Raw genomic sequence first — 25420 nt, forward strand, 5'->3', positions numbered from 1 at the left:
GTGCCAATGTCCCTTGCTATTACAGTTCAAGTACAGTTTTTAAAGCTCAGCTGAAAACCTTTTCTTTTTTCTAAAGCCTTTGGAACTTGATTTTGACCTTACTTTTATATTGTTATTTTAACTCCCCACTTTGTCTGTTTTGTACATTCACTTCCCTTTCTTATTGTTTTATTATGATTTTATTAGAATGTAAGCCTTTGCAGCAGGGTCTTGCTATTTTATTGTTTTACTATGTACAGCACCAGGTACACTGATGGTGCTATATAAATAAATAAATAAATAAATAAATAAATAAATTTTTAAAATTGTAATCTATAGAAGTAAGTGTATATTATATAGCAGGATATATAAGCATCTGTCCTATATAAAGCTTCCCAATTGGCCTTCTAATTCTCCCAAGATAATTTTTTAAAAAACTTAATCAAGACTTAACTAAGGGCTCATCTACACCAGGCAGGATATTCCAATATGAAAGTGGTAAATAAAAGGCAGGAGCCACACTACTGCTTTACAGTGGTATTGAAGCACACTGACATCTGTTGGGGCCCATGACACAACTACACCAAGCAGGATATAACACTATGAAAGTGGTATATAGTATGTTTCAATGAGACCAATGCACTTCAATACCACTATAAAGCAGTACTGTGGCTCCTGCCTTTTATATACTGTTTTATAGTGGGATATCCTGCTTGGTGTAGATGAGCCCTAAAAGGAATCAATAATGTATGTACACCCCCATTCCCCCCTTTGCTTCCCTTTCAGCAGTTATTTTTTTAAAACTGTTGTGTGTGTGTGTTTTTAAAAAAAATGAATTCAGAAACTTTTAAAAAAAATTATCCATAGTAGTAGCTACAGTCAAGGATGAATTCTCAGATAAATATATGTGGGCACCACAGTCATATCATCTTCTGATTTCAAACTATAATCCCTTTTAAGGGAATGGAATCAGATGAGTTTAACCTATCTCTTCCTAATTGTAATGTATTATAGAGCTGGTGCATAAAATTGTATCATAAAAATAACTTTCTAAGACAAGAATTACGATACTTTCAAGTTTATGCATGCAGGAAAAAGGCATATAAATTGTAACTCAAAACAATCAGCCTTCACATCAGCAACATGCTTTAGAGTCCACCGTGATCTTGTGCTCGCTTATGATGTAGCCCCTGCACCTTGATCTTTCCTGTGTCTTGCAGCCTCAATCTTCATCCTCTATGAATTGGATGAAATCCTAAAGCTGCAGATGCTAAGAGGGCAAAGTAATTACATCCTGACCTTCTTCTTCCTCTATGTGCTTTCATCTAGATTACATGGAATGACAAACATTAGTAGTGGTAGATTCACTGAGGATAAAGAGGCTGTGTCTAAACCAGCCATTTATCCCAGGGTCAGTTCAAGGTCATCCCTGTGAGTCAAAATGACACTTAGGCCTATCTACACCAGGCAGGATATTGCACTATGAAAGTGGTATGAAAGTGGTTTATAAAAGGCAGGAGCTACACTACTGCTTTTTAGTGGTACTGAAGTGCACTGACAACTGTTGGGGCCCATTGACATATACCACTTTCATACAGCTATAACCTGTTTGGTGTGGCACTTGCCTTTTATACACCACTTTCATAGTGCAATATCCTGTATGGTGTAGATGAACTCACAGATGATCCCATGATCAACCAGGGATAACTTCTCAGTTGTCCTGGGATAACTGGAATGGGCATTTTCTCAGTTTTTCCCACAGTCCCATGACAACCCAGAGATCAATGGGAAGTCTGGTGCTCACTCCTGGGTCTTCCCCACTCCCCATGTATAGTAGGGCTGATCAATGAGGCACGGTGTGGAGAATGTGGATAGGAAGACATTTTTCTCCCTCTCTCAAAATACCAGAACCTGGGGTCATCTCATGAAGGTGATTGGTGGGAGATTCTTGGCAGATAAAGATGTACTTCTTCACAGAGTGCATCATCAAATTATGGAATTTGCTACCACAAGATATAGTGATGACCAGTGACCACCAATTTGAATACCTTTAAAGGGGGGAGAGGCACATTTCTGGAGGAGAAGGCTATAAATGGCTACTAGTCTTGATGGCTCTCTGCTTCCTCCAGTATCAGAAGCAGTAAGCCTATATGCACCAGTTGCTGGGGAACATGGGCAAGCACACACTTAGAAAATTTGAAACAATTTCCTTCCCTTTGCTGTGTTATATCAATCTTCCTCACAGGTTTCCAAATTCTCCCTTACTAAATGGAAAATGAAAATTTTGCAACCAGTTCTGTTACGTATTTATTAGTATCAGCCAGTAAGTAAGTCACATACTAGTCAGAGGTCCTTCATGGGAATTTATTTAAGATAGGTGCAATATGTCTCATCTAAAAAGAAAAGGAAGAGATTTAGACAGCTGACCAGTATAGTTATCTTCTGAGTGGAGGGACACAAATCCTGATTCAGAGATTGCATAAACCAGTTTTAGCCAATATCTGAATGGTGAACACAAAGCAGTACATTCCAATGATGAAAGCCCAACCTCCAGCCGTAGAACTGCTGATGGCACAACCTTAGGTGCACAAAAATGTTGGTGCACAAGGATGAAAGTATTTGTTCAAAAACAGGAGAAAAACTTAAAATCCACACTGGATTTCCATGCAATAATTGTGGCAGCACCTTGGCCTTAAAAACTCAGAGTGCAGCAGGGATGAGATGTTCTCCTCTAGGATAATAATAAAAAAAAAGCAGACTGAAGTTTTGGCATTGTTAGATGCTGACAGCAGCGTTCTGATAAAGATGGATAATTAAGTAAAGTAATATTGTATCAATGGTAGAGGAACAGAGCTTATCCCTTGGGATCAATTCAAAATCAATTTTTAGATCTATAAAAGCAGCAAATAGACCATTAAAAGAAGACAATGAGAGCCATCAGATGAGTGTTTAGTGCACACTCACTACTGTTCACTCATGGTTTTTAATGCAACCTTTCGATGACACTGTCCACCTCACATGCATCCTCTGCTCCTTCCACTCCTTTTTCTGTAAAAAAAAGAAAAGAAAACAAGCCAGAAAACCTCCTGAGCCAGTAACTTCACTCTGCCTCGTAGTAGGGCTGGTCCTGGAAACTCCTATGAAGTGGGGGAGGGAACTAAAATTATTTGAAGCTGCTCATTAGCCAGGTTTCCAGCACCAGAAGACCAGCTCAAGAGAAGTGGCATGGAACTGTACCAAAAAAAGAGAGGGGATTCCCTTCTCATTAGATGCTTGAAGGGGAACAAACTGCTAACAAAATTGAAGATGAAGAAAAATAAAAAGTAAAGGAAGGAAAGGGAAAGAAAATGAATTCCAGTATTGAGTTGTGGTCCCTTTTTGAGTAATGTGGCCACTTACAGATCACCAGAAAAAGAAAAGAGGACACACATTTACATTGCACTTTAGGTGCATTGTAAGGGGAAAAATAATAGAAAACACTACACATATCACCAAATTGATATTCTCAAAAAGAGTTCCCATAGAAACTACCGAGTAAAGTTGTAGTTCAAAGAAGTATGAAACATTTGCTTCCCAAACAATTTTAAAGAAAAGAAGCTTTGCACTCTGGTCTGGATGTTACAACACCAGCCACGAGACACGAGCCTATGGAGGCAACCCATCAGCCTTTTGATCACAGCGTAACTCTGGCCGGCCTTGCACTGGTCAGTATCTCAAACCAGCTGACTGAATGGTCCACATACATCAAATTTCAAACAAAAATCCCCAAACGCGTTTCAACCATACAGGTCTTCATCAGCGGGAAAAGGATATGTGGATTTTTTTAAAAAAATATGCAAATATTAAAAACAACTTTTTATGCCCCAGATATAGGGAGTTTCTATCAGACCTGAAAAGCAGAACAAAGAGAAAATAATTGCCAAATGCCTACCCCCTTTCTTTTCAGCCCAAGATTTTATTCTAATAATGATTATTTACCTGAAGTTGGCTCTTGGAAATCTTCAAACTTGTAACAAGGAAGACGGAGGACTAGATACTCCCTCCTGTCTTCAAGAGCTGGTGGATAAAGACACCTAATTAGTTTGCAAAGTTGGCATAATTAAAACAACACTCCCACAACTTGCTCACTCTTAGAGAAAAGAATATATAATATTGAGAAATCTTACCTTGGCTCCCAAGTAATATCTAGTTGCATAAGTGATGTCTCAAATGGTATATGCAAAATATGCAAGATAAATAATGCAGTTTTTATTTGCTGTCTCCTGATTGTGGCCCGAGCATGCTCCAGCTGTATTGTCAACTAATTGAGGAGTAAATAATCTCCGAAATCTGCTCCTGATTAGGTTGCCTTTCAAATCCTAAAACGTGTAATAACTGTACTAAGGGCCTGTATGTTCCCTTAAAGGGGACTAAGGCCACAGCTAGACCTAAGGTTTATCCTGGGATCATCCAGGGTTCGCCCCTGCCTGAGCACTGGATCCCCTGTGTGTCACCTAGATGTACAGGTTTGACCCCTGGACGATACAGGGATAAACCTTAGGTCTAGCTATGGCCTGTATGTACTAATATAATGCTAAAAACATAGTTAATACAAACCTAATAATACTTACTACATATAAGAATGAAAATATTTATCAAAAAATGACAAGAAATGACAGAAAAGGAATACAATAGAGCTGTACTTTAAAATGGAAGAACAGGATTACAACCAAAGCATCCAATTACACTCTTTATTGAGTCCTTGTGGTTGTAACTTCCTTAAGGTGACAATCCAGAATATTTCCCTCCTACTTAGTTGATGGTATACTCTTGTCCCATATCCTTGAATCCTTTCAATAATCTAGAATCTCAGGTCTTTGTCATCATGTCCCATATCAAGAAAATTCTTGACCAGAGGTGCCTGAATGCAGCTTTTGGAGCGAATGCAGCTTTTGTGCTCATAGATGTGGGTTCTGATGGTTCTTGTGGTCATACCAATGTACAATAAATTATATGGACACTTGATGGCATAAATCACTCCCTTGGTATTGCAATTCACAAATTCCTTAATATAATGGTTTTGTTTAACTGCAGGGTTTTAAAATACTTTTAATGTGATACCGTTCACACACACGCTGCAGTGTCCTCATGGGTAGTTTCCCACAATCTTACCACCACTAACACTGGAAGGTACCAAAGAGGGAGGAGCTTTCATGATGCTATGTACCAGTATGTCCCTCAAATTCCGTGTACGTTTATATGCAAAAACAGGGTCCCTTCTGCACCGTAGAATTTCTGACAAAAGGTGCCAGTGTTTACAAATTACTGACCTTATCTGAGTTGTATATCCATCATAAGTCAGAAGTACTATCATTCCCTCCTGCTTGGTTTGTTCCAGTTTTGGCTCCAATAATGTGCTCCTGCCCATAATCATTATTAGAGTAAAATCTTGGGCTCAAAAGAGAGGGGGTAGAGCACAAATAGGCATTTGGCAATAATTTTCTCTTTGTTCTGCTTTTCAGGTCTGATAGAAACTCCCTATATCTGGGGCATAAAAAGTTGTTTTTAATATTTGTATAAAATTTTTAAAAATCCACATATCTTTTTCCCACTGATGAAGACCTGTATGGTTGAAACGCGTTTGGGGATTTATGTTTGAAGTCTGATGTATGTGGACTATTTTGTTTAAATTTTAAATGTATGTATTGCTTTAAGATTAAAATATTTTCTACTAATATGATTTTATTGTAATAAGTTTAGTTATTCCTAAATTTGATATATTGTTTGTATCAGTTTTCTTAAACTTACTTTGTTTCCAAGTCTTCTCCTGCTCACAATTGTTCCTGTCCTGAAATGGAAACCTCTGTACCATCAGAATCTGAGGCTGGCCAACAAGGTTTTGTTGAGCCCTTGTTACTGGTCCCTCAAGGACACAGGAGCCATAAAGCATTTCTGGTGAGGAGGATCAGTGCAGGATTGTGACAAAATATTCTAGGAACTCAGAGCTATTGGCTGCTGTTTTTTTTGTTGTTGTTGTTTTTTTATCAGGATAGGCCTGGAATGTTATTGCTGTCCCCAATAAATTGAGAAAGATCACCTTTCCAATTCATATCATTTATGTGTATTTATTTATTTACTTATTTATTATATAAAGTTGAAAAAGGCAATATAAAATGAGCTAAGTTAAAATCCATGGTAATCCTGTGTTTTAAGGAGGCATTTAAAAGATCGTATGTTTTCTACCTCCCGAACCACATGAGAGAGGGTTTTCCAGAGGTTGGGCACCACTACAGAGAAGACCCACCACTATGCACTCTGTAAAGAAGTGTTTCTTGTTATCTGTCCTGAATATCCCACTAAGCATCATCATGGGATGAGCCCAAGTTCTATTATTATACGAGAGGGAGAAAAATGTCCCCCTATCCACATTCTCCACACCATGCATAAATTTTGTATACCTCTATCATGTTTCCCCTTAGACTCCTTTTTTCCAAGCTAAAAAATCCCAGTTGATGTAACCTTTCCTCATAGGGGAGATGCTCCAGCCCCTTAAGCATTTTAGCTGCCCTTTTCTGCCCTTTTTCCAGCTCTATAATGTCTTTTTTTAGGTGTGGTGACCAGAATTGTACAGAGTATTCTAAATGTGGTTGCACCATAGATTGCCAGTTTGATACTGGCAATTTTATTCTCAATTCCTTTTCTTATAATGCCTAACATGGAGTTTGCTTTCTTTACAGCAGCAGCACACTGGGTGGACATTTTCATAGAGATGTCCACCACAATCCCAAGATCTCTTTCTTGTTTGATCACCGCCAACTCAGATCCCATTAGGTTATACTTGAAGTTGGGGTTTTTTGACCCGATGTGCATCAACTTACACTTGCTTACATTGAACTGCATCTGCCATTTGGATGCCCATTCTCTCAGCTTGGATAGATCCCTTTAGGGATCTGAAGGCTAATATGATGAGGACCATCTTCTCAAGTTGGTCCATCCTATCATCAAACATATGCATTTTGTCTCTGATTCCAGACCAAACTCTTTTATTTGTGATATCAATTTCATTAGTAAAAAATAAATCATGTTGTCCGTACCAAGCCATATGGTCCCCCGCTTTCTATTCCGTAGAGAGAGAGAAAATATTGTTCAGATGTGACAAACAAGTTTTCATCAGTAATTAGTCTCCTCTTCAATTATCAAAACAATAGTCATTAATTCTCCTCTTCTCAAAACCCTGTATAATGTCAGTTGTCACTTGCAGAACTAATACCAAAGAATGTCATAAATATCACTAGTAACATTAAGAGGTAGTGAAAGGTACTTGGATATGGATAAGGAAACTGTTCTGTGAATGACTGGAAGTCAATGCAATAAACTCAACTGTCAATTATCATACTACTACTACTACTACTACTACTACTACTACTATATCATGGTGGACATGCTGCTGGTACTGCTTGCTTGCATGGAATGTAAAGCTCTCATTGAGAACTGTAGGGTCACAAAACCTAACCCTCCACTTCATAAGTATCATCAGTCAGGAGACCTCATCATTGGTGGCATTACTTCTTATGGTCTCCTTGTCTCCAGTCCAATAGCCTTCACTGAAGAACCCCATCAGGCATTGTCAGAAGAACTTATGTAAGGACTATTGTTCATTCCATTTCCATTGATGGTGCTATCAGAATGATCAGAGTATAAGGCCATTTCTACACCTTTTTTTCCAGGGATTGTCCCACAATCATCCCCGTGCATGCAAATGACACACAGGGGATACCAGGAGCAGGCAGGGATGATCCCTTTATTTTCCTGGGATAATCCTTACATGTAGAAAGGGCCTAAGAGAGTCATAAAGCTGTAGAATAGGAGCTTACTCGGTTACGCTGTAGAAAACATTAATACAATTAAGTCTATATGAACAATGTGTACATTGTTCCAGCAGCAATTAAAGATTTGAAATCACAGATTAATTTTTGGTTCTTTTAAACAGCTGCTACATGGATTAAGGGATTGTCTTTAAGTTTTAGTGGTGACCATGTTACAGTTAACAATAACACTATTGATATTGATGACATAGATAACAATACCATCAATACCATTCGCTCTGGCAATTTCATGTTGTTGCTTTTATTGTTTGGCAATAATTAATGTATATGTGGAATATCCTGTTGTTACAGAATGCAACTTTTGTTTTAGGGTAGTTCCTAAGCATTATCAGCACATCCTGGCCTTCACATTTGCAGTTAAAGAAATCAATGAAACTCCTCAGATCTTACCCAATATCACCTTGGGCTTCCAGATCTATGATAGCTATGACAATGCAAGGAGGACCTATCATGCCACAATGCTACTGTTGACTACACTGGAAAATGTTGTCCCTAACTATGTATGTGATATCCAGAATAGATTAACAGCAGTTATTGGCGGACTGGACTCTGAAATCTCCCTATATGTGGCAAATATCTTGGATACCTATAAGATTCCACAGGTAGGTTATTTGGGGAACATGACAATCCATCACAACACTCATGCTTCCTTTTCGTTTCCAGTTCCATTTTGTTGTTTGGAGGCAGAAAAGGGTGCATTGTTTATGAATGTCAGACGCTGGTAACAAACAAACAAAAACTATGGTTCAGTCATAAATAAAATACAATTGTTGATCTTGAAGTGCTTTGTTCATTGGAGAGCCATGGTGCTGAAATAGCGGAACATGGCTATAGTTGCACAAGCCTCATTTAAGCTGTTCAGTATTTTAAAGATTGCACTTTTTAATGCATTTTATTTCAGATAGAGTTCCCAATTAGAAATACCCTATACTACATCTATGCCTTTGCTAGTTCTCTTACACCGGTGAAATGGACCGCTTGTGCAACAAGAACTAGCAGTTGCAGAAATATGCACTGTTGCTCAATTCTTCTTGTTCATGGATGCAGGAGGATACTACACATTACATACGTATTGATAACTGTACGCAGTATCCCCTTCAGGATCATGTGCTTCAATTGCAATTCTGGAGACATATGGATGGGTGGCAGCAGAAGCAGTGCTCTCTGTCTCTCTCTGTGTGTTTTACTCAACAATGAACTGAAACTGGACTTACTCATACTTAAATTAGACCCTTTGAAATGAATGAGTTATAAGCCAATCAGGATTTATTTAAATTCCATTGAATTCAATAGCTTTAACTCTTATGTGTGAACTAGGCCTCAGCTAGACCTACCAGGTCTAGCACGATGGAGGGGTGAGGATCTTGTGATATTTTTATGATGAGATCACCCCCTCTGTTTACATGTGGCATGCGACAACTTCGAAGGGAGAGAACATCGTTCCCACCGTCATGCGCTCATGTGCAAAAGGTAAGGCTCAGCGCCCCATGCGTGGATCCCCACTCCTTGCGAGTAACCTCGAGGAGCCAGGACAAACCACAATGCCCACATACATGTTCCACTGTCTCGGGACCAGCCTGAGACCAGAGAATACGTGGGTTCAAAGGCTAGGGCCAGATCCTAGGGGAAAGGGAGGGATAATCCCTCCCTGATCCCAGGATCCCCTGTGTGTCATGTGGATGGACAGGGACAATCTCAGGGATTGCCCCGGGATTTCTCCCAGTCTGGCTGTGGCCTAAGCCTGATTGCAACCAGACTTATGCCACAATGTAGCATCCTTCCACTGAGGCATTGATCCTTCAACTTGCTAGACAGTCATAGGATAGTCATTATTATTTTCAGACTGGTGTACTATCTAACCAAGCATTCTGTTCCCAATCAGAGGCCCATTAAATGTTTGTATATTAATATATATTGATAAATGCTAAGATTTCCTTTCCCTCTACCCAAAATCTCTCCTTAGCTCATCTATGGCCCTGCTCCCATGATGAACACTAAAACTCCAGGCCTTCCCTTTTACCAGTTGGCCCCTCAGGAAGCTCTTCAGTATGAGGGGATTCTCTCTTTACTTCTCCATTTCAGGTGGACGTGGATTGGGATTGGTGCTATGAATAATGATAATGGAGAAAGATTTCTACAGGTGGTCATTCCACTGTTTTCTAAGAGGGGTGTCTGTTTTGCCTTCATAGAAAGAAGCCCCAAATTAAGTTTTGACACAAAAATTAATGACGAATTAACACTGGGGGCAAAAATACATTATAAAGTGATGGGCAGCAAAGCCAATGTAGCGGTAATCCATGGAGAATCTTATTCCACAGCAATTTTTCTCTTCCTTCCATATCTATCAAAACAAGAGGTTATGGTGAAGGAAGTAAGAGGGAAAGTATGGATAGTAACAGCTCAGATGGAATTCACTTCATTTGTCCTACAAAGGAATTGTGATACAGAAATATTCAATGGCGCTATATCCTTCAGAACCCACTCCACTGACATACTAGGATTTCAGCAGTTTCTTGAGAGCAGGAACCCTTCTAGCTTTAAAGAAGATGGTTTTATCAGGGATTTCTGGCAACAGGCCTTTGGTTGTGTTTTCCCAGATGGCATTGTGGGCAAGGCGGATGGGGACATTTGCACAGGGGAGGAGAAATTGGACAGCCTTCCTGGATCATTCTTTGAAATGAGCACGACTGGACACAGCCACAGCATCTACAATGCTGTCTTTGTGGTGGCCCATGCTCTGCATCATGCCATGTCCACTTCTAGAGCTAAGCATTTTACACTGATGGATGCAGTGGAAACCAAACTTCAGAGTCTTCAATTTGGACAGGTAATGAGCTCAACTTCCTCATATAACAAGGCAATGTGTGTTTTGTCCTGTTTCCTCCCCCCCCCCAAGTCTTCTTAAGATTTTCATTTTCCTTCCTTTACCCCAACTAGAAATAATGGAATAATCCCCATTTCAGTCAGTCATTATGCTTTCCTCTTGGTACTTTGGTAATATGTGTTATGACCAGTATAGTTTCCAATTTTACTGATTCATGTAGCATCCCCTCATGCAATCTCTGTGTCATATAGGATGAGCATTCCACAGAAGCCTTCTCTAGTGCCAAGCTGATGGGTGGGGAGAGAACCTGTGTTCAGTGGCTTTCTTCTTCTAATGTAGAGTCTACAGTGAGCTACAATGGCAAAAGACAGGTGTCTTCAACCTTTCTTTCTTTCTTTCTTTGTTTACAAAGTACAAAAATGATCTTCCTTCAATTAGCTTTTAAAGTATGCTTCTTTTTTCATTTTTCAGTTTGATGTTATTTATGCTAGGTAAAAATCAGTGGAACACAGATTTACTTTGAGGCAACATGGTTTGGGATGGAAGCACTCACATCCATCTGTTCTGCACACTGGACCAATGCCAGTTGCCCAATTCTTCTCGCCACGAGGTGATCCTGGGGGCCCTGGTAAGTGGCATACAGCCGCCCACTCACTCATTCACTGAGCCACCATTTTGTGTTAAAATGGTGGATCAGCCCATTTCATAAAGGGGGCATTTAAGTAACAATACAGACATTGTTGAGTTTCAAACCTCAACTGGATGCCTGTGCCATCACCAAAGCTTACCAAGCACTTAGAACTTACTTCAAATACTGTAAACACTATAAGTACTATATGAATAGCAAAGCCTTAAGAGTTCAGATGGATAACTTGATTTTATATTATTGTTCTTCGTGCTTCTTAAGGAGAAAAAAATAATGGATATACTAAAATAAAAATTATTTACCAAAAAGGTAATAACTCCTAGAAAACAAAACAAAAATATTATCACCAAAGGCATTCCTCAGGCAGTGTGCCATTTATCCTAGAGCCAGCCATAGCCTTCACCTAGCTGAAAAATATGCAAGCCTCATTCTTCTGGTGCCATTAGACTTTAGTATGAGTTCCAAAAGAGACATTATTTTAAACACATATCTAGCTGCTGCATCTCACCCACCCACCCATTTGTGCTATACAGAAGGTTCAGGAGGTCTGGTCTGCATCAGAACCATAGCATGAGGGTAGGGGGCTTTTCAGATCCAGATGGAAGTCCTTACTCTAAAGTAAAGATAAGGTAATGATGCGGATGCTAGATACCAATTTCAAGTTATGTCCTGTTTGGCCCATAAAGACCTAAATTCAGTCTTTTCTAAATCCTTGCCTTTTCTTTTTCACTCTAGCTCCAACCACTTCTAAAATATATCTCATTTAACAACAGTGTATGGGACAAAGTTTCTTTCAACCAGAATGGGGAGCTAGTTGCTGGATTGGATGTGGTCAATTGGATTATCTTTTCCAACCATTCATTTCATAGGGTGAGAGTGGGGAGGATGGATCCTGAGGCTCCCCTAGGTCAAGCATTCACCATTGATGAGGAGGGAATAACATGGCATGGCTGGTTTAATCAGGTAGGCTCCAATTGTCAGCTAATTGTTCACCATATTATAAATTAGGGCTGTGCACGGACCCCCTGATCCGCTCTGGATACCGATCCGCAACTTTTGTATCAGGTCCACTGCTTTCAGCTGATCTGCCTACAATCCGCTCCACTCCGTGGTGGGGCTCCAGATCTTGATTGGTGCTCCGTGTTTTCCCCTATAGATTTGCATTGAAATGTCAAACACCTATAACTTTTTTAGTTTTCAAGTTAGAAACATCAAAATGGGCACCATGAGAGCTTATAAATGTATCCAGATTCATGCCCATTTTGGAGGAAATCCGAGCATGCCCTGATTTTGGGGGAATATTTTGAAAATCCCCTCATTTTCAGAAATGCAGTTATCTTCGTCATTTTTCCAGATACAGACCTCTAACTGGCCACCGTGACAGCTTATAAATGTATCCAGATACATGCCCATTTTGAAGGAAAAGCAAGCATGCTCTGATTTTTGGGGAATATTTAAATTTAAACCAAAATCAGAATCTTCCTCTCAGGTAACCATGTCAAAAATGAACACAGGGAACTTCAAGATAAATGGAATGAGCATACAGACCTTGCGTTGCCACGCTTGGGTCGCAATACTTCTAAAAACTTAATTTCTTTCATGCCATGCACTCATTTCAAAGTGCTATTACGTGTTGGTTTTCCAAGATGCGCGCGCACACACACACACACACACACTTCCGTCACAGTTCACACACTCCAGGTTATGCCCAGCCAATAACTGTAATATAACAATAAAAATATTAATAATCACAACAAGAAGAAGAATTAAAACAAGAGCTCTGTCTGCCTTTATTACCAGTAAGGGGAAGGTGGACATGCCCAGTGGGACAGTGGGGACTGTGCAACCAGTCATTTGGCCGGTCCTGTCTAGGTACCTGCCTTTGAGAAGCCACATCACACATCAACTCATGCAACTCATTGACTTCTCTTTCCACTGTTACCCCTTTGGAGGGTTCTGATGACCCCCAAGGGCAGTGGGCACTGGGCATGCCCACATGCCGTACAGCACATCATCCACTTGCACCACATCTATTCAGTTGTTCACCAAGGTTATGGTGGGTACCTTGCAGTGCTGTGTTGCCTATCTATTTTACTTTGTATATTATTTAAGGTTGTGTGTGTGAATTTGCTGGGGCTACTGCTTCACCAATGCACTCAAAAAGTGACAAAAGTCCTACAAAGACAAAGAAAGAGAAGTTACTAAGTATCCCATTTTGCTTATCCCCCCCTTCCAACATTGGGATTGGAGGATGCTTCACATAGGCTGATCACTTATCATGATTGAGAAATGAACCTGTTAATCAATGTTAAAAAAAGTAGGTTCCCTCTCCCGCTTTACCTATTCTATAAAAATTAATAGCAAGCAAACTGCATAACAGAAAAATCTGAAAATTGACACAAATGACCCCCAATCATCACTCTCTAAGCACAGTAAGTTTCAGAGATGTATCTTTAAAAACAAAGAAGTTATAGGCATTCTTTCACCCAATGCAATCCTATGCGAAAAAGTTCCAAAATGCCGGTCAGTGCCTTGCAGCTAAGCGGATCGCTCCTCAAAGGGGTGACTCCCTTCACGATGGTTCACTTCATGCCTGACCTGACCTGTCTCCACCTTTGGTGGAGGTGAATCAGGCTGATCAGATGTTGCTTCTGTGAACTGAAGCGAAGCGGAGCACTGTCCTATTATAAATGAGCAACTGTTCTGATGTCTACCATAATGTTATTGTACAATAATAAACACTTACAAAGGAAAGATGTGTGAATTGATGAAATAAATGAGGAGCCACATGGGTCTGCTCTCCCAATAACTTTGTTTACAGAGAAATTGCTGCAATAATTTTAATGAGTTTTTTTTTAACAAGGTTTTCACAGAAATTAGAGGTCCTGCAAAATCCAAGATTGGAAAGCAATTGCAGCCTCATGTATCCTGGACCAAATGCTGGTAGATAATGTGTTTGATTTACTGAGATACATGTTTAAATTCTAGTGACCAAAATCATCTGTTGCTCCTTGTTCCAATATGGGAATCACACAGAGACTGTCTGCTGGTTGCATTCACTCTAGCTCTGGACAAGTCAATGACATGTCTTAGAAAACCCTGATCTAAGAGTTCCCAGGTGAAAAGATCCATATGTGTTGTACATATGGTCAAATGTGCTGTTTCTTCTTAAAAGTAGAAATTGTCCATTGGGAAAATTGAGTTTCAAACGCCTAGGATGATTACTGGAAAAATGTAAGTATTTCCCTTTGAGTCTGTTCAGGCATTTCTGAAACCCTATGCCTTTATTTAATTTATTAGAATTGCATACTTCCCAACTGGCAAATTCCCTCATGGTCAGATACAATAAAAAAATGAAAAACCATATCATACTCAACCATGTCAACACAATAACAGTATAAAATAAGGCAATATGAAATATTTAAAATAAGTTCAAATAATGTTTTTATTTTAAAATTTCAACAAAACAGGACAGTAAAAATATTAAATGAACTAAACATTGGGGAGGCAGCAGTAAAATTACTACAGTAAAATTAATTAGCAACAACTGAAAGCCTGAATAAAGATGAATTGGGTCCAGAGCTTCCTTGGTAAAATACAGAAGAGGCCTCAAAGCTTAAGGATTCCATGCTCCTTATTCCTTCATTTTATTGTTTCTTCTCCATTTTTCAAATAGTCCCAGCCTCTTTCTCAGTGTACTGAAAGCTGCCAACCTGGTTCTCACAAGAAAATGAAGGAGGGGGAGCCATTTTGCTGCTACGATTGCATCCAATGTCCAGAAGGGAAGATTTCAAACCAGGAGGGTAAGATATGTCTCTCATAGTTATAAGAACAAAATAGTTGTAATTTATACTAATCTATAAAATAATCCATACATGAGAGGTTTTTATTTAATATTGATAAAAAATATGTAAAAAAGGACTGAAAGAAAGGTAGAAAAGCGGAAAGAATCTGCCATGTGTCATGGACTGAATTTCTTTGAGCATTTCTACTCCAGGTTCATGATTGGTCATTTACATTTGTGTGTGTGTGTGTGTGTGTGAATCCTTTACATGACGGTATTAACCTCCAGAGCTCCTCCAAGGCTTTCTAGGAATTATATCTGCTTTATTCTAAATACAGAACATGCAATAAGAGATTTTATCGCCCTTTGATGTGTGATCAATATCCTGTGAGTTTCTGGAAACACGCTGCAGTGAAACTATAGTGCAATTACAGCATCATCCAGTGTCTGTAAAATAAAATATATAGAATATCTCATGGCTGTATAATGAAACATATAGAAAGAAAACTCATGAATGAAACCTTGTGAAAAGGAACCTATTGTTCCTGCAAGTTCTCTGGAGGAAGAAGCCCTGGTAAGGGTGGGGGATTTTAGCCTTGTGTAGAAATGCCCTCAGTGATCATTGGGGGGACCAAATCAATCCAACGAATAACAACGACAAAAAGAAACTAAAACTGAGTAGCAAATTGGTGGGTGTTTCTGGTGATAACTAAAGAGAGAACAAAATTTTCAAATATGGTGTCCAGCTTCCAAACTACCTGGCATACCAAAATTTCATTATTCACTGGTCATTGCTACATGGGGAAGTCCCCATTCTTCTAGACCTAGCAGCCATCGTTCATGTCATTGTCAACTGACAGCTAGAATTAATTTTGCTTCAGGCTTTTTTAAAAAACTGTTAATAAGGTTCAAATAATGAAGGACAAGGTAGTCATACATTAACAGGGTCGGCCATTCAGGCAGTTTGCTAAGCAAAATTTGAACAGCCACAGGTTAATAATAGAAGAGTAGGGAATATCTCACACATATATATTGGTCGAGAACAGACTTGGTGGATGTTCCAACAATCACTGTACAAATTGATGGTTAGTAACCATTGGTTACTATGCAACTGGTTGCCATCACTGACCTCAGTAGACTCAGTAGAGGAACTTTACATTCGGAGGGCTCCATACCCTCCAACAGCTACGTGATACTACACAATTTGGCTTCAACCGATTGTTGTTGTTTTACTGCATTGCCATCTAAAATTAATCTCTGCCTTTGCTCATATAAGGACAGCCAAGTTTCCTTTTATTTTTGCTCTACCTGCTCAAGGATCTGTGTATTTTGTCCACAAGAGAATTCTGAGCTGCAGCTGGCCTTTGGGTGACCAACTGCCAAGATTACCCTAGATTTTTCCTGATTTTTGGTCTATTGTGGATGTCAGGGGATTTTCTGTATTTTTCTAAAATTTTCTGGAATGACACGCTTTCCCCTCTAAGGTTGCCATTAGTGTGGCAGGGTGAATGATGTACTTTTTGGAGGTGAATCATCCCCACACCCCTGGTCCAATCAGAGTCTTAAAGGGGAAAGTGTTGTCATTCCCAGACACTGTAGAAAAGGCCCCTATTGGGGGGAAAGAGTGCTTTCTTGTCCCCCTTCCTCATTGGTGTCCTCTTTTTCAGGTTCTTAAATATGATCACCCAAAGGCCAGAAACGGGGGGATACCTAAAATGCTAGGTGTCGTTTTATATCTGAAACACGTACCAGTGATTCATTCACACTGCAATTCCCCCTTCGTTTCACTGAGTCTGCTCTACAGGCTTCAGGGCTACAAATTCTGAATTCTTCTATTTCTTTCCCACTGCCTCGATTTAATATTACTTAGCCTGATGAACTCAGCCTCTTAGCATCTAAAGAACTTGAACTTTTGCACAATCTTTTGCAGGATTTGCGTTGGTCCTAATAAAGGCATTGCCTAACTTCAGATATGGTATCTTTCAACTTTTGCAGAAAAGCAAGAGGTCACTCTTTAATAATCATGGCACATACTCATATTTCGCAGTTGGCTTATGACAGTGCTGTACTTAAAATCCAACATGCTCCTTTAGACCTACAAAACTCTCAACCATTTAAAACACACTCTGGCCCATTTCAAATTATCAACACTTAATATATGCTGCAATTTTAATAGAGGCTTGTTCTCTGTGTGAGAGTAACAGTCATAGCAATTCAGCCAGGTTGATCTCATGTGTCTGCAATCAAGACCACATCCTTTCCTTTTCAGACATGAATGACTGCCATAAATGCACTGAGGAAAACTACCCAAACGATAAGCAGGATGCCTGCGTTCGCAAGACTGTAACCTTCTTGTCTTATGAAGAACCTTTAGGATTTAGTTTAGCCTCTTTTGCCATCTCCTTTTCTTTGACTACAGCTCTGGTACTGGGAACCTTTACGAAGCACCACAACACTCCCATTGTCAAAGCCCACAACCGGGACCTCACCTACACTCTCCTCATCTCCCTCCTTCTCTCCTTTCTTTGTGCATTGCTGTTTATTGGCCGTCCTCAGAAGGTGACCTGTCTCCTCAGACAAACAACTTTTGGACTCATCTTCTCAGTGGCTGTTTCTTGTGTGCTGGCAAAAACCATCACGGTGGTTCTGGCTTTCATGGCCACCAAGCCAGGGTCCAGGATGAGGAAGTGGGTGGGGAAAAGACTGGCCATCTCCATTGTCCTTTTCTGCTCCCTCATCCAAGCCAGCATCTCTACTTTGTGGCTGGCCACCTCTCCACCTTTCCCAGATATGGACATGCACTCAGTGGCTAAAGAAATTGTACTACAGTGTAACGAACAGTCTGTGACTCTGTTTTGCTGTGTTCTGGGCTACATGGGCTTCCTGGCAATGGTGAGTTTCACAGTGGCTTTCCTTGCAAGGAAGCTCCCTGACAGTTTCAATGAAGCCAAGTTCATCACTTTCAGCATGTTGGTCTTCTGCAGTGTGTGGTTATCCTTTGTTCCATCCTATCTGAGCTCTAAGGGAAAATACATGGTTGCCGTGGAGATCTTTTCTATCTTAGCCTCAAGTGCTGGGTTGTTGGTTTGTATCTTTTCCCCCAAATGTTACATCATAGTGTTGAGACCTCAGCTGAACACGAGGGAACAGTTAATAAGGAGAAAAGATGGAAGAGGTATGTAAGTGTCCATGTCCCTTGCTATTCTTTGAAATCTAAAGAATTAGGTGCATATTATATAGCAGGATATATAAGCATCTGTCCGATATAAAGCTTCCCAATAGGACTTCCTAATTGTTCCTGTCCTGAACTGGAAACTGCTGTACTAGGGCTGTGCAAGGACACCCCCCGATCCGCTCTGGATCCCGATCCGCAACTTCCGGATTGGGTCTGTTCCACCCCGCATTGATCCCCGTATGCTCCGCTCCGCTCTGCTCCGCTGTGGGTCTCCAGATCCAGATCAGAGCGCCGTGTTTTCCCTCCATAGACTTGCATTGAAAATCAAGCACCTATAACTTGTTTACTTTTAATGTTGGAAACCACAAAATCAGCACCATGAGACCTTATGCATGTATCCACATTCATGCCCAGTTTGAAGTAAATCCAAGCATTCACTGATTTTTGGTGAATATTTAAAAATCCCCACCCCATTTCAGTAATGCGAATATTAGGGGTGTCCACCCCAGGATCTGCTTCTCTTCCAGATTCGCAACTTCTGGATTGGGTCTGCTCCACTCTGCTCTGATCCACCTATGGTCTGCTCCACTTCGCTGTGGAGCTCCGGATCCGGATCTGAGCTCCGCTTTCCCCCCAATAGATTTGCATTGAAACCCAAAAATGCCTACAACTTTTTTTTGTTAAAGTTGGAAACCTCAAACTCAGCACCTTGATAGCTTATCCGTGTATACACATGTATGCCAAGCCTCAAGGATATCCAAGCATCCTCTGATTCTTGGGGGATTTTTGAAAATCGGACACCCCTTTTTCAGAAATCAGATTTACTCTGAAATTTTTACAGATAAAAACTTGGAAGCAGGCACCCTCACAGATGCCATATAGATCCACATTCATGGCAAGTTTCAAGCAAATCCCATCATCCCCTGATTTTTAGTGGGGGGTTAACCTTTAAAGCATCACCCCTAACCCCAATTCACACCCCTTTTGATATCTCCATCAATTTTCATATTAGAAAGTCAAATTAGGCACCATGACACCTGATCCATGTATACACATGCATGCCAAGCCTCAAGCAAATCCAAGCCTCCCCTGATTATAGGGGGATTTTTGAAAATCTGACACCCCAGTATCTCAGGGGTGATACTGATTTCAAAGGAAATCCCAACATGCCATGAATTGGGGAGTAGATAAACCTAAATATGAATCTTCTTCCTCACTTGAAAAATTTATTGGAACTTCAAAAAGTCTAAGTGAGCGCAAGAAGGACTTATCCCCTGAGTCAAAACAAGGCACACACAAAACATCCCTGCGAGGTGGGCACAGAGGAGGACAGGCATCACTGGGAGCAAGCATGCCAGAGGCTTGTGGGGTTGAACCACAAAGCCCATTATATAGTACAACTCCCAGGTACCAGGCAGGCAGAGAGGTAGGCAGAGATGTCATAGATCTATGGGGAAGTCAGGCCCTGCAGATGCCCCACCACAACAGCACCCAGGCAGAGGCAGGAAGGCAGGCATGGAGCAGACATTTCTGGGGGCACAACAAAGTGAGCCAAGGATTGTTTCAAAGCCAGTAATGTAAACCATCCCTGTGAGGCGGGAACAGCACAGAGAGATGCCTCTTCTTTTGCATCCCATAACTGGGAGACTAGGAGGATAAGGGTAAAGCTTTGTGATCCTTGCTTCAGAGTTGAATGACTGCATTGTGATCACAGCAATTATTAAACAACAACAAAATAATAACTTTAATAATAGCAGTATTAATTAATATTAATAGTAATAATAATAATAATAACAACAACAATAACAATAAGGAGTTAAACCGCAAAGAAAGCCTGCCTGACTTCACTGAAGAGGAAAAGCCAGGAGAGCTTGGGCTATGGGGTGTATAAATATAAAATGTAATAAATAAATAAATAAACAAAGGAGGGGTGGAATTAAAAGCAGCAGTGTTGCTGAATAAACAACAAGAGGATTTTTTTTTTTAAAAAAAGGCTATGTCTGTCTTTTTACCAGTAAGAGGAAAGTGGACGTGCCCAGGGGGAGGGGAAACTATGCCAATTTGATTGGCCCTAAGTACCAGTCTTTAAGAAGCTACCTGACACATCAACTCATGACAGGCATAGCTTCTCCACTGGTTAATCTTTGGAGGGTTCTGATGACCCTTCAAGGACAGGAGCGTGTGCACTGAGCACGTCCACATGCCCTAGGGGACCTCATCCCCTTGCACCACATCTATTCAGTTGTTCACCAAGGTTAGGGTGGGTAGCAGTGCTGTGCTTCCTATCTGTTATTTATTTGCTTAGTATATGATTTCAGGTTGTGTTTGTGCATTTGGTGGGGCTACTGTTTTAAAAAAAAACACTGAGAAAAGTCCATTCAGAGATGAAGAAATAAAAGTTTCCCAGTATCCCATGTTTCTAAGTAGGGATGTGCTCCGCTCCGATTAGGAGCGTAGAAGCAGTAGCGGATTGGCCTGCTCCGCCTTACCCAGAGGCGGAGTAGGAGCGGACCGCGGACCCCCTAGAAGCAAGGCGAAGAGAAGCGACCATTTTTCGGAGCTCCGAGTTCAGTCGGAGCGCTCCGGTCGCCATCTTGAAAACATTTCGCCATAGGATTGCATTGCGGCAAATAATCGCGCATAACTACGTTGTTTTTGAAGCTATCGTTCTGGAAATTCTTGTGCACAGAGAGTCGTGGATGGGGGTCATTTTGAGAGCACTCTCACCTCTCTGCGTGCTGTGGTTCACGTGCAATATTTTTTTAAAAATCGGGTCAACCGCGCGGCTCAAACTGCGTTTCGGCTTTTCGCCCATAGGATTGCATTGAGGGAAAGAATCGGGGATAACTGGGGGGGGGGTTTAAGCTATCGTTCTGAAAATTCTTGTGCACAGAGAGTCGTGGATGGGGGTCATTTTGAGACCACTCTCAACTTTCTGCGTGCTGTGGTTCACGTGCAATATTTTTTTAAAAATCGGGTCAACCGCGGGGCTCAAACTGCGTTTCGGCTTTTCGCCCATAGGATTGCATTGAGGGAAAGAATCGGGGATAACTGGGGGGTGGTTTAAGCTATGGTTCTGAAAATTCTTGTGCACAGAGAGTCGTGGATGGGGGTCATTTTGAGACCACTCTCAACTTTCTGCGTGCTGTGGTTCACGTGCAATATTTTTTTAAAAATCGGGGTTTGGGTTTTTTTTATTTATTTTTTTATTTTTTTGGAAGCGATGACAGGCACATTCAACTCCCAATCCTGATGAGAATTGATCTCCTCAGAAAGCATCCTCCTCCAATCCCAGCGTTGGAGGGGGGACTAAGGCAGACCCACCCTGAGAACTTTCTGTTTTGTGTCTCTTTGTGGGTTGGCGTTCGTGGAGGGAACACTTAGTTAGTTAGTGCTCCTGCTTTGGACTTTGGAGATAGATTAGGATAGGTTTAGTTTGGCGCGTGTGTGTGTTTGTTTGCTTCTTTCTGACTTGTAGCTTAGTTTGCCCTGTGTTTTCCCCTTACTTTGATTTAATATAAACTTTATTTTTGAATTTTGGAGTGTGTGGTTGGGTTGGTTGCCCCCCCCCTTCCCTGTATAAAAGCCTGACTGTTCTGCTTTTGTGAAAGCTTTCTTTTGAAAGCATACACACACTTTTTGTCCCATTTCCCTACATTTATATTCTTAAACATATTTTATTATATTCTTTCACATAGTCCATTAGTATATATTCTCATACATATTATATTAGTATTCATATTTTGTTCTTCTTATAGTAGTGGTTGGTTCTTTTTCCCCCTCCCCTCTCTTAAATCCTGATTGTGTTTCCTTCTATCTTCTATATACCAAATATACCAAAAAAATTGGATTCTCTTTTTCTTCTCTGTGTAACTTCGACGGAGTGGGCTGCTTTTGTCAAGTTCAACAGGCAGCCACAGATTGAGCATTTTTGGGAAAGCATACGCACACCATTTCCCTATTCTTAAACATATTATTATTATATTCTTTGACATAGTCTTAGTAGTCTATTAGTATACATTCTCATACATATTAGTAGTAGTATTCATATTTTGTTCTTCTTATAGTAGTGGTTGTCCCATTTCTTGTCCCATTTCCCTACATTTATTAGTAATATTCTAAAACATATTATTATATTCTTGTAGATATTCTTAGTAGTATATATATATATATATATATATATATATATTAGTATATTCTCATACATATTAGTAGTAGTATATTTTATTGTTCTTGTCCCATTTCCCTACATTTAAACATATTATATTCTTCTTATACATATTCTTAGTAGTACCTTATACATAGTATTAGTAGTATTAATATTTTGTTAGTCATCATGAAAAGAGGAAGCAGGCGTGCTGAAAGCAGCAAGGCTCAGTCTGCCAGCAGTAAGCAGGCTTCCTCTCCTCCTGTGAAACTCAAACGGGCAACTCCTTGGCTGACTGCTCCAAAACAGAAGCAGGACAAGCAGCAGGCAGAGCCACTCTCTTCTGCAACTTGTGCCCGGCGTTCTCTTTTTGAGGGTGGGAATGGGAAAAGTGCCCGTTTGCAAGAGGCACGTGGCAGCAGTGCCATTAGAGGAGGAGGAGTATCCCCAACTCCTTCATTCTCCTTTCAGCCCACGAGCCCGCTGATGGACCTAGACGAGGTCCTCAGCACAGTGGAGGGGGGGGAGGAGGAGGAGGCGGTGGGCCTCCAGGATGTGGGGGCTGAGGAGGAGCAGCAGCAGGCCGAGGCTCTCTCCCCAGTCTCATCCCACACCCCTGTTTCTGTGGCAACACCAGAGAGCTCAGGCGGGCAATTGGTGGTGTCACCACGGAAACGAAAGACAAGCATCGTGTGGGACCACTTTGAGTTGGGAGCGGATCCCCGCTTTGCTGTCTGTCGCCACTGCAAACTCAGCCTAAGCAGGGGTTCATCGACAGGGCATTATGGAACCAGCAGCATGAAGATGCATCTTCATAGGCAGCACCAGGCGATCTTGCTGGGGAAAGAGGCGGGCAAGGCGACTGGTTCCAGGGGAAAGCCGAAGGCTGCTGCTGGCACTGCCACTCTAAGCTCTCCATCTCCCATCCCCACAAGGGTTAGGCAGGCAACCCTGCAGGACATGGGGTGGGGGAAGTATTGACCCACAAGATGGCATTTTCCAATGCCCACCCAGGGTGCTACTGTGTTGGGGCATCTGCCGGGACTGACTCCTCCCCAATACTAGATCTATGACATGTCACTCTGCCTGCCCCTCTGCTAGCCTGTCCTCCTCGGTGACCGACTCGCTGGGATGGTTTGCGTTTGCAATGCGTGACTAACTGCAATGCTGGCTTAGAAACCAGCCATCACTTCCTTGTGCCCCCAGAAATGCCCGCAGCCTGCCTGCCTGCCTGCCTGCCTGCCCGCCTCCCCCGGGGTGCTGCTGTGGTGGGGCATCTGCCAGGACTGACTCCTCGCCTACTCTGCCTGCCTCTCTGCCCGCCTGGTGCCTGGTTTGCTCCCAATCGTCCTCCTCTGTGCCCCTCAAGGCGTAACTGCTGGCTTAGAAAGAAAGAACCAGCCATCTTTGCCTCACTTTGCGCCCACTTATGGGTTGGTTTGCTATGCGTTAGTGCTCAAGCCATCCTTGCGGCACTACAATGCATGCTGCCTGCCTGCTTTCCCTCCCTTCTCCCCTTCCCGCCTTGCAGCGATGGTGTATGTGTCTTGCTTTGACTAAGGGGAGAAGTCCTTCCTGCGCTCACTTAGACTTTATCAAATTCAATAATCCCTTTTTCAAATGTGCCAGAAGATTTAGGGTTATCTCGTGGCATGTTGGGATTGCCTTGGAACTGGCCCCATTGAGCTGTCTGCAATTGCAACTTTAAATCCCTGACATACTGGAGTGTTCAAATTTCAAAAGTTCCCCTAACATCAGGGGATGATGGGATTGCCTTGAAACTTGGTGTCCATGGGGACACATGGGTAAGCTGTCATGGGACCAAAGGATAGGTTTCTAACGTGCAAATTGACATAGTTGTAGAATGGGACTTGATTTGGGGTGAGTTAAAAAGTTTAAGCCGCGCCAAAAATCAGGGGATGATGGGATTTGCTTGCAACTTGGCGTGCATGTGGACACATGGATAAGCTCTCATGGTGCCGAGTTTGAGGTTTCTAACATGCAAATTGACGGAGCTATCCCAAGGGGTGTGAATGGGGTGCCCGATTTTCATAAATTCCCCAAAAGTCAGGGGATGATGGGATTGCCTTGCAACTTGGCGTCCATGTGGACACGTGGATAAGCTATCATGGTGCCGACTTTGGGGTTTCAAACATGCAAATTGACGTAGTTGTAGAATGGGACAATTTGGGGTGAGTTAAGCCATGCCAAAAATCAGGGGATGATGGGATTTGCTTGCAACTTGGCGTGCATGTGGACACATGGATAAGCTCTCATGGTGCCGAGTTTGAGGTTTCTAACATGCAAATTGACGGAGCTATCCCAAGGGGTGTGAATGGGGTGCCCGATTTTCATAAATTCCCCAAAAATCAGGGGATGATGGGATTGCCTTGAAACTTGGCGTGCATGTGGACACGTGGATAAGCTATCATGGTGCTGAGTTTGAGGTTTCTAACGTGCAAATTGACGGAGCTATCTAAAGGGGTGTGAATTAGGGTTATGGGAGGTGCGTTAGAGGGTAGAGCCGCGCCAAAAATCAGGGGATGATGGGATTTGCTTGCAACTTGGCGTGCATGTGGACACATGGATAAGCTGCCCTGGTGCCGAGTTTGAGGTTTCTAACATGCAAATTGACGGAGCTATCCCAAGGGGTGTGAATGGGGTGCCCGATTTTCAAAAATTCGCCAAAAATCAGGGGATGATGGGATTGCCTTGAAACTTGGCGTGTGTGTGTATACGCCCATGAGGTGTCATGGTGCCAAACGTGAGGTTTCTAACTTCAACGGAAAAAAAGTTGTTTACTTTTTTAGCTTTCAATGCAAGCCTATGGGGGGGCAAAAACGGAGCTCCGGATCCGGATCCGGAGCTCCGAGCGGAGCGGAGCGGAAGTGGGCGGAGCGGGGGCGGGGCGGAGCGACCCGCTCCGAAAAATGGCGGATCTGCAAGTGAAGCGGAGCGGGGGGTCCGTGCACACCCCTATTTCTAAGTATCCCATTTTGC

General features: G+C 41.7%; 1 protein-coding gene across 1 annotated transcript; it reads left to right on the plus strand.

Moving 5' to 3' along the window:
* Nucleotides 1-7390: 7390 nt before the first annotated feature.
* Nucleotides 7391-18281, plus strand: LOC134405611 (vomeronasal type-2 receptor 26-like). The gene is made up of 5 exons (XM_063136852.1): nucleotides 7391-7599; nucleotides 8155-8446; nucleotides 9808-10671; nucleotides 14991-15117; nucleotides 17368-18281. The coding sequence occupies exons 1-5, from the start codon at nucleotides 7391-7393 to the stop codon at nucleotides 18279-18281; spliced, it is 2406 nt and encodes an 801-aa protein (XP_062992922.1).
* The last annotated feature ends 7139 nt before the right edge of the window (nucleotides 18282-25420 follow it).

Source organism: Elgaria multicarinata, chromosome 11 (genome assembly GCF_023053635.1).
Source record: "Elgaria multicarinata webbii isolate HBS135686 ecotype San Diego chromosome 11, rElgMul1.1.pri, whole genome shotgun sequence".
Taxonomy (NCBI): Eukaryota; Metazoa; Chordata; class Lepidosauria; order Squamata; family Anguidae; genus Elgaria; species Elgaria multicarinata.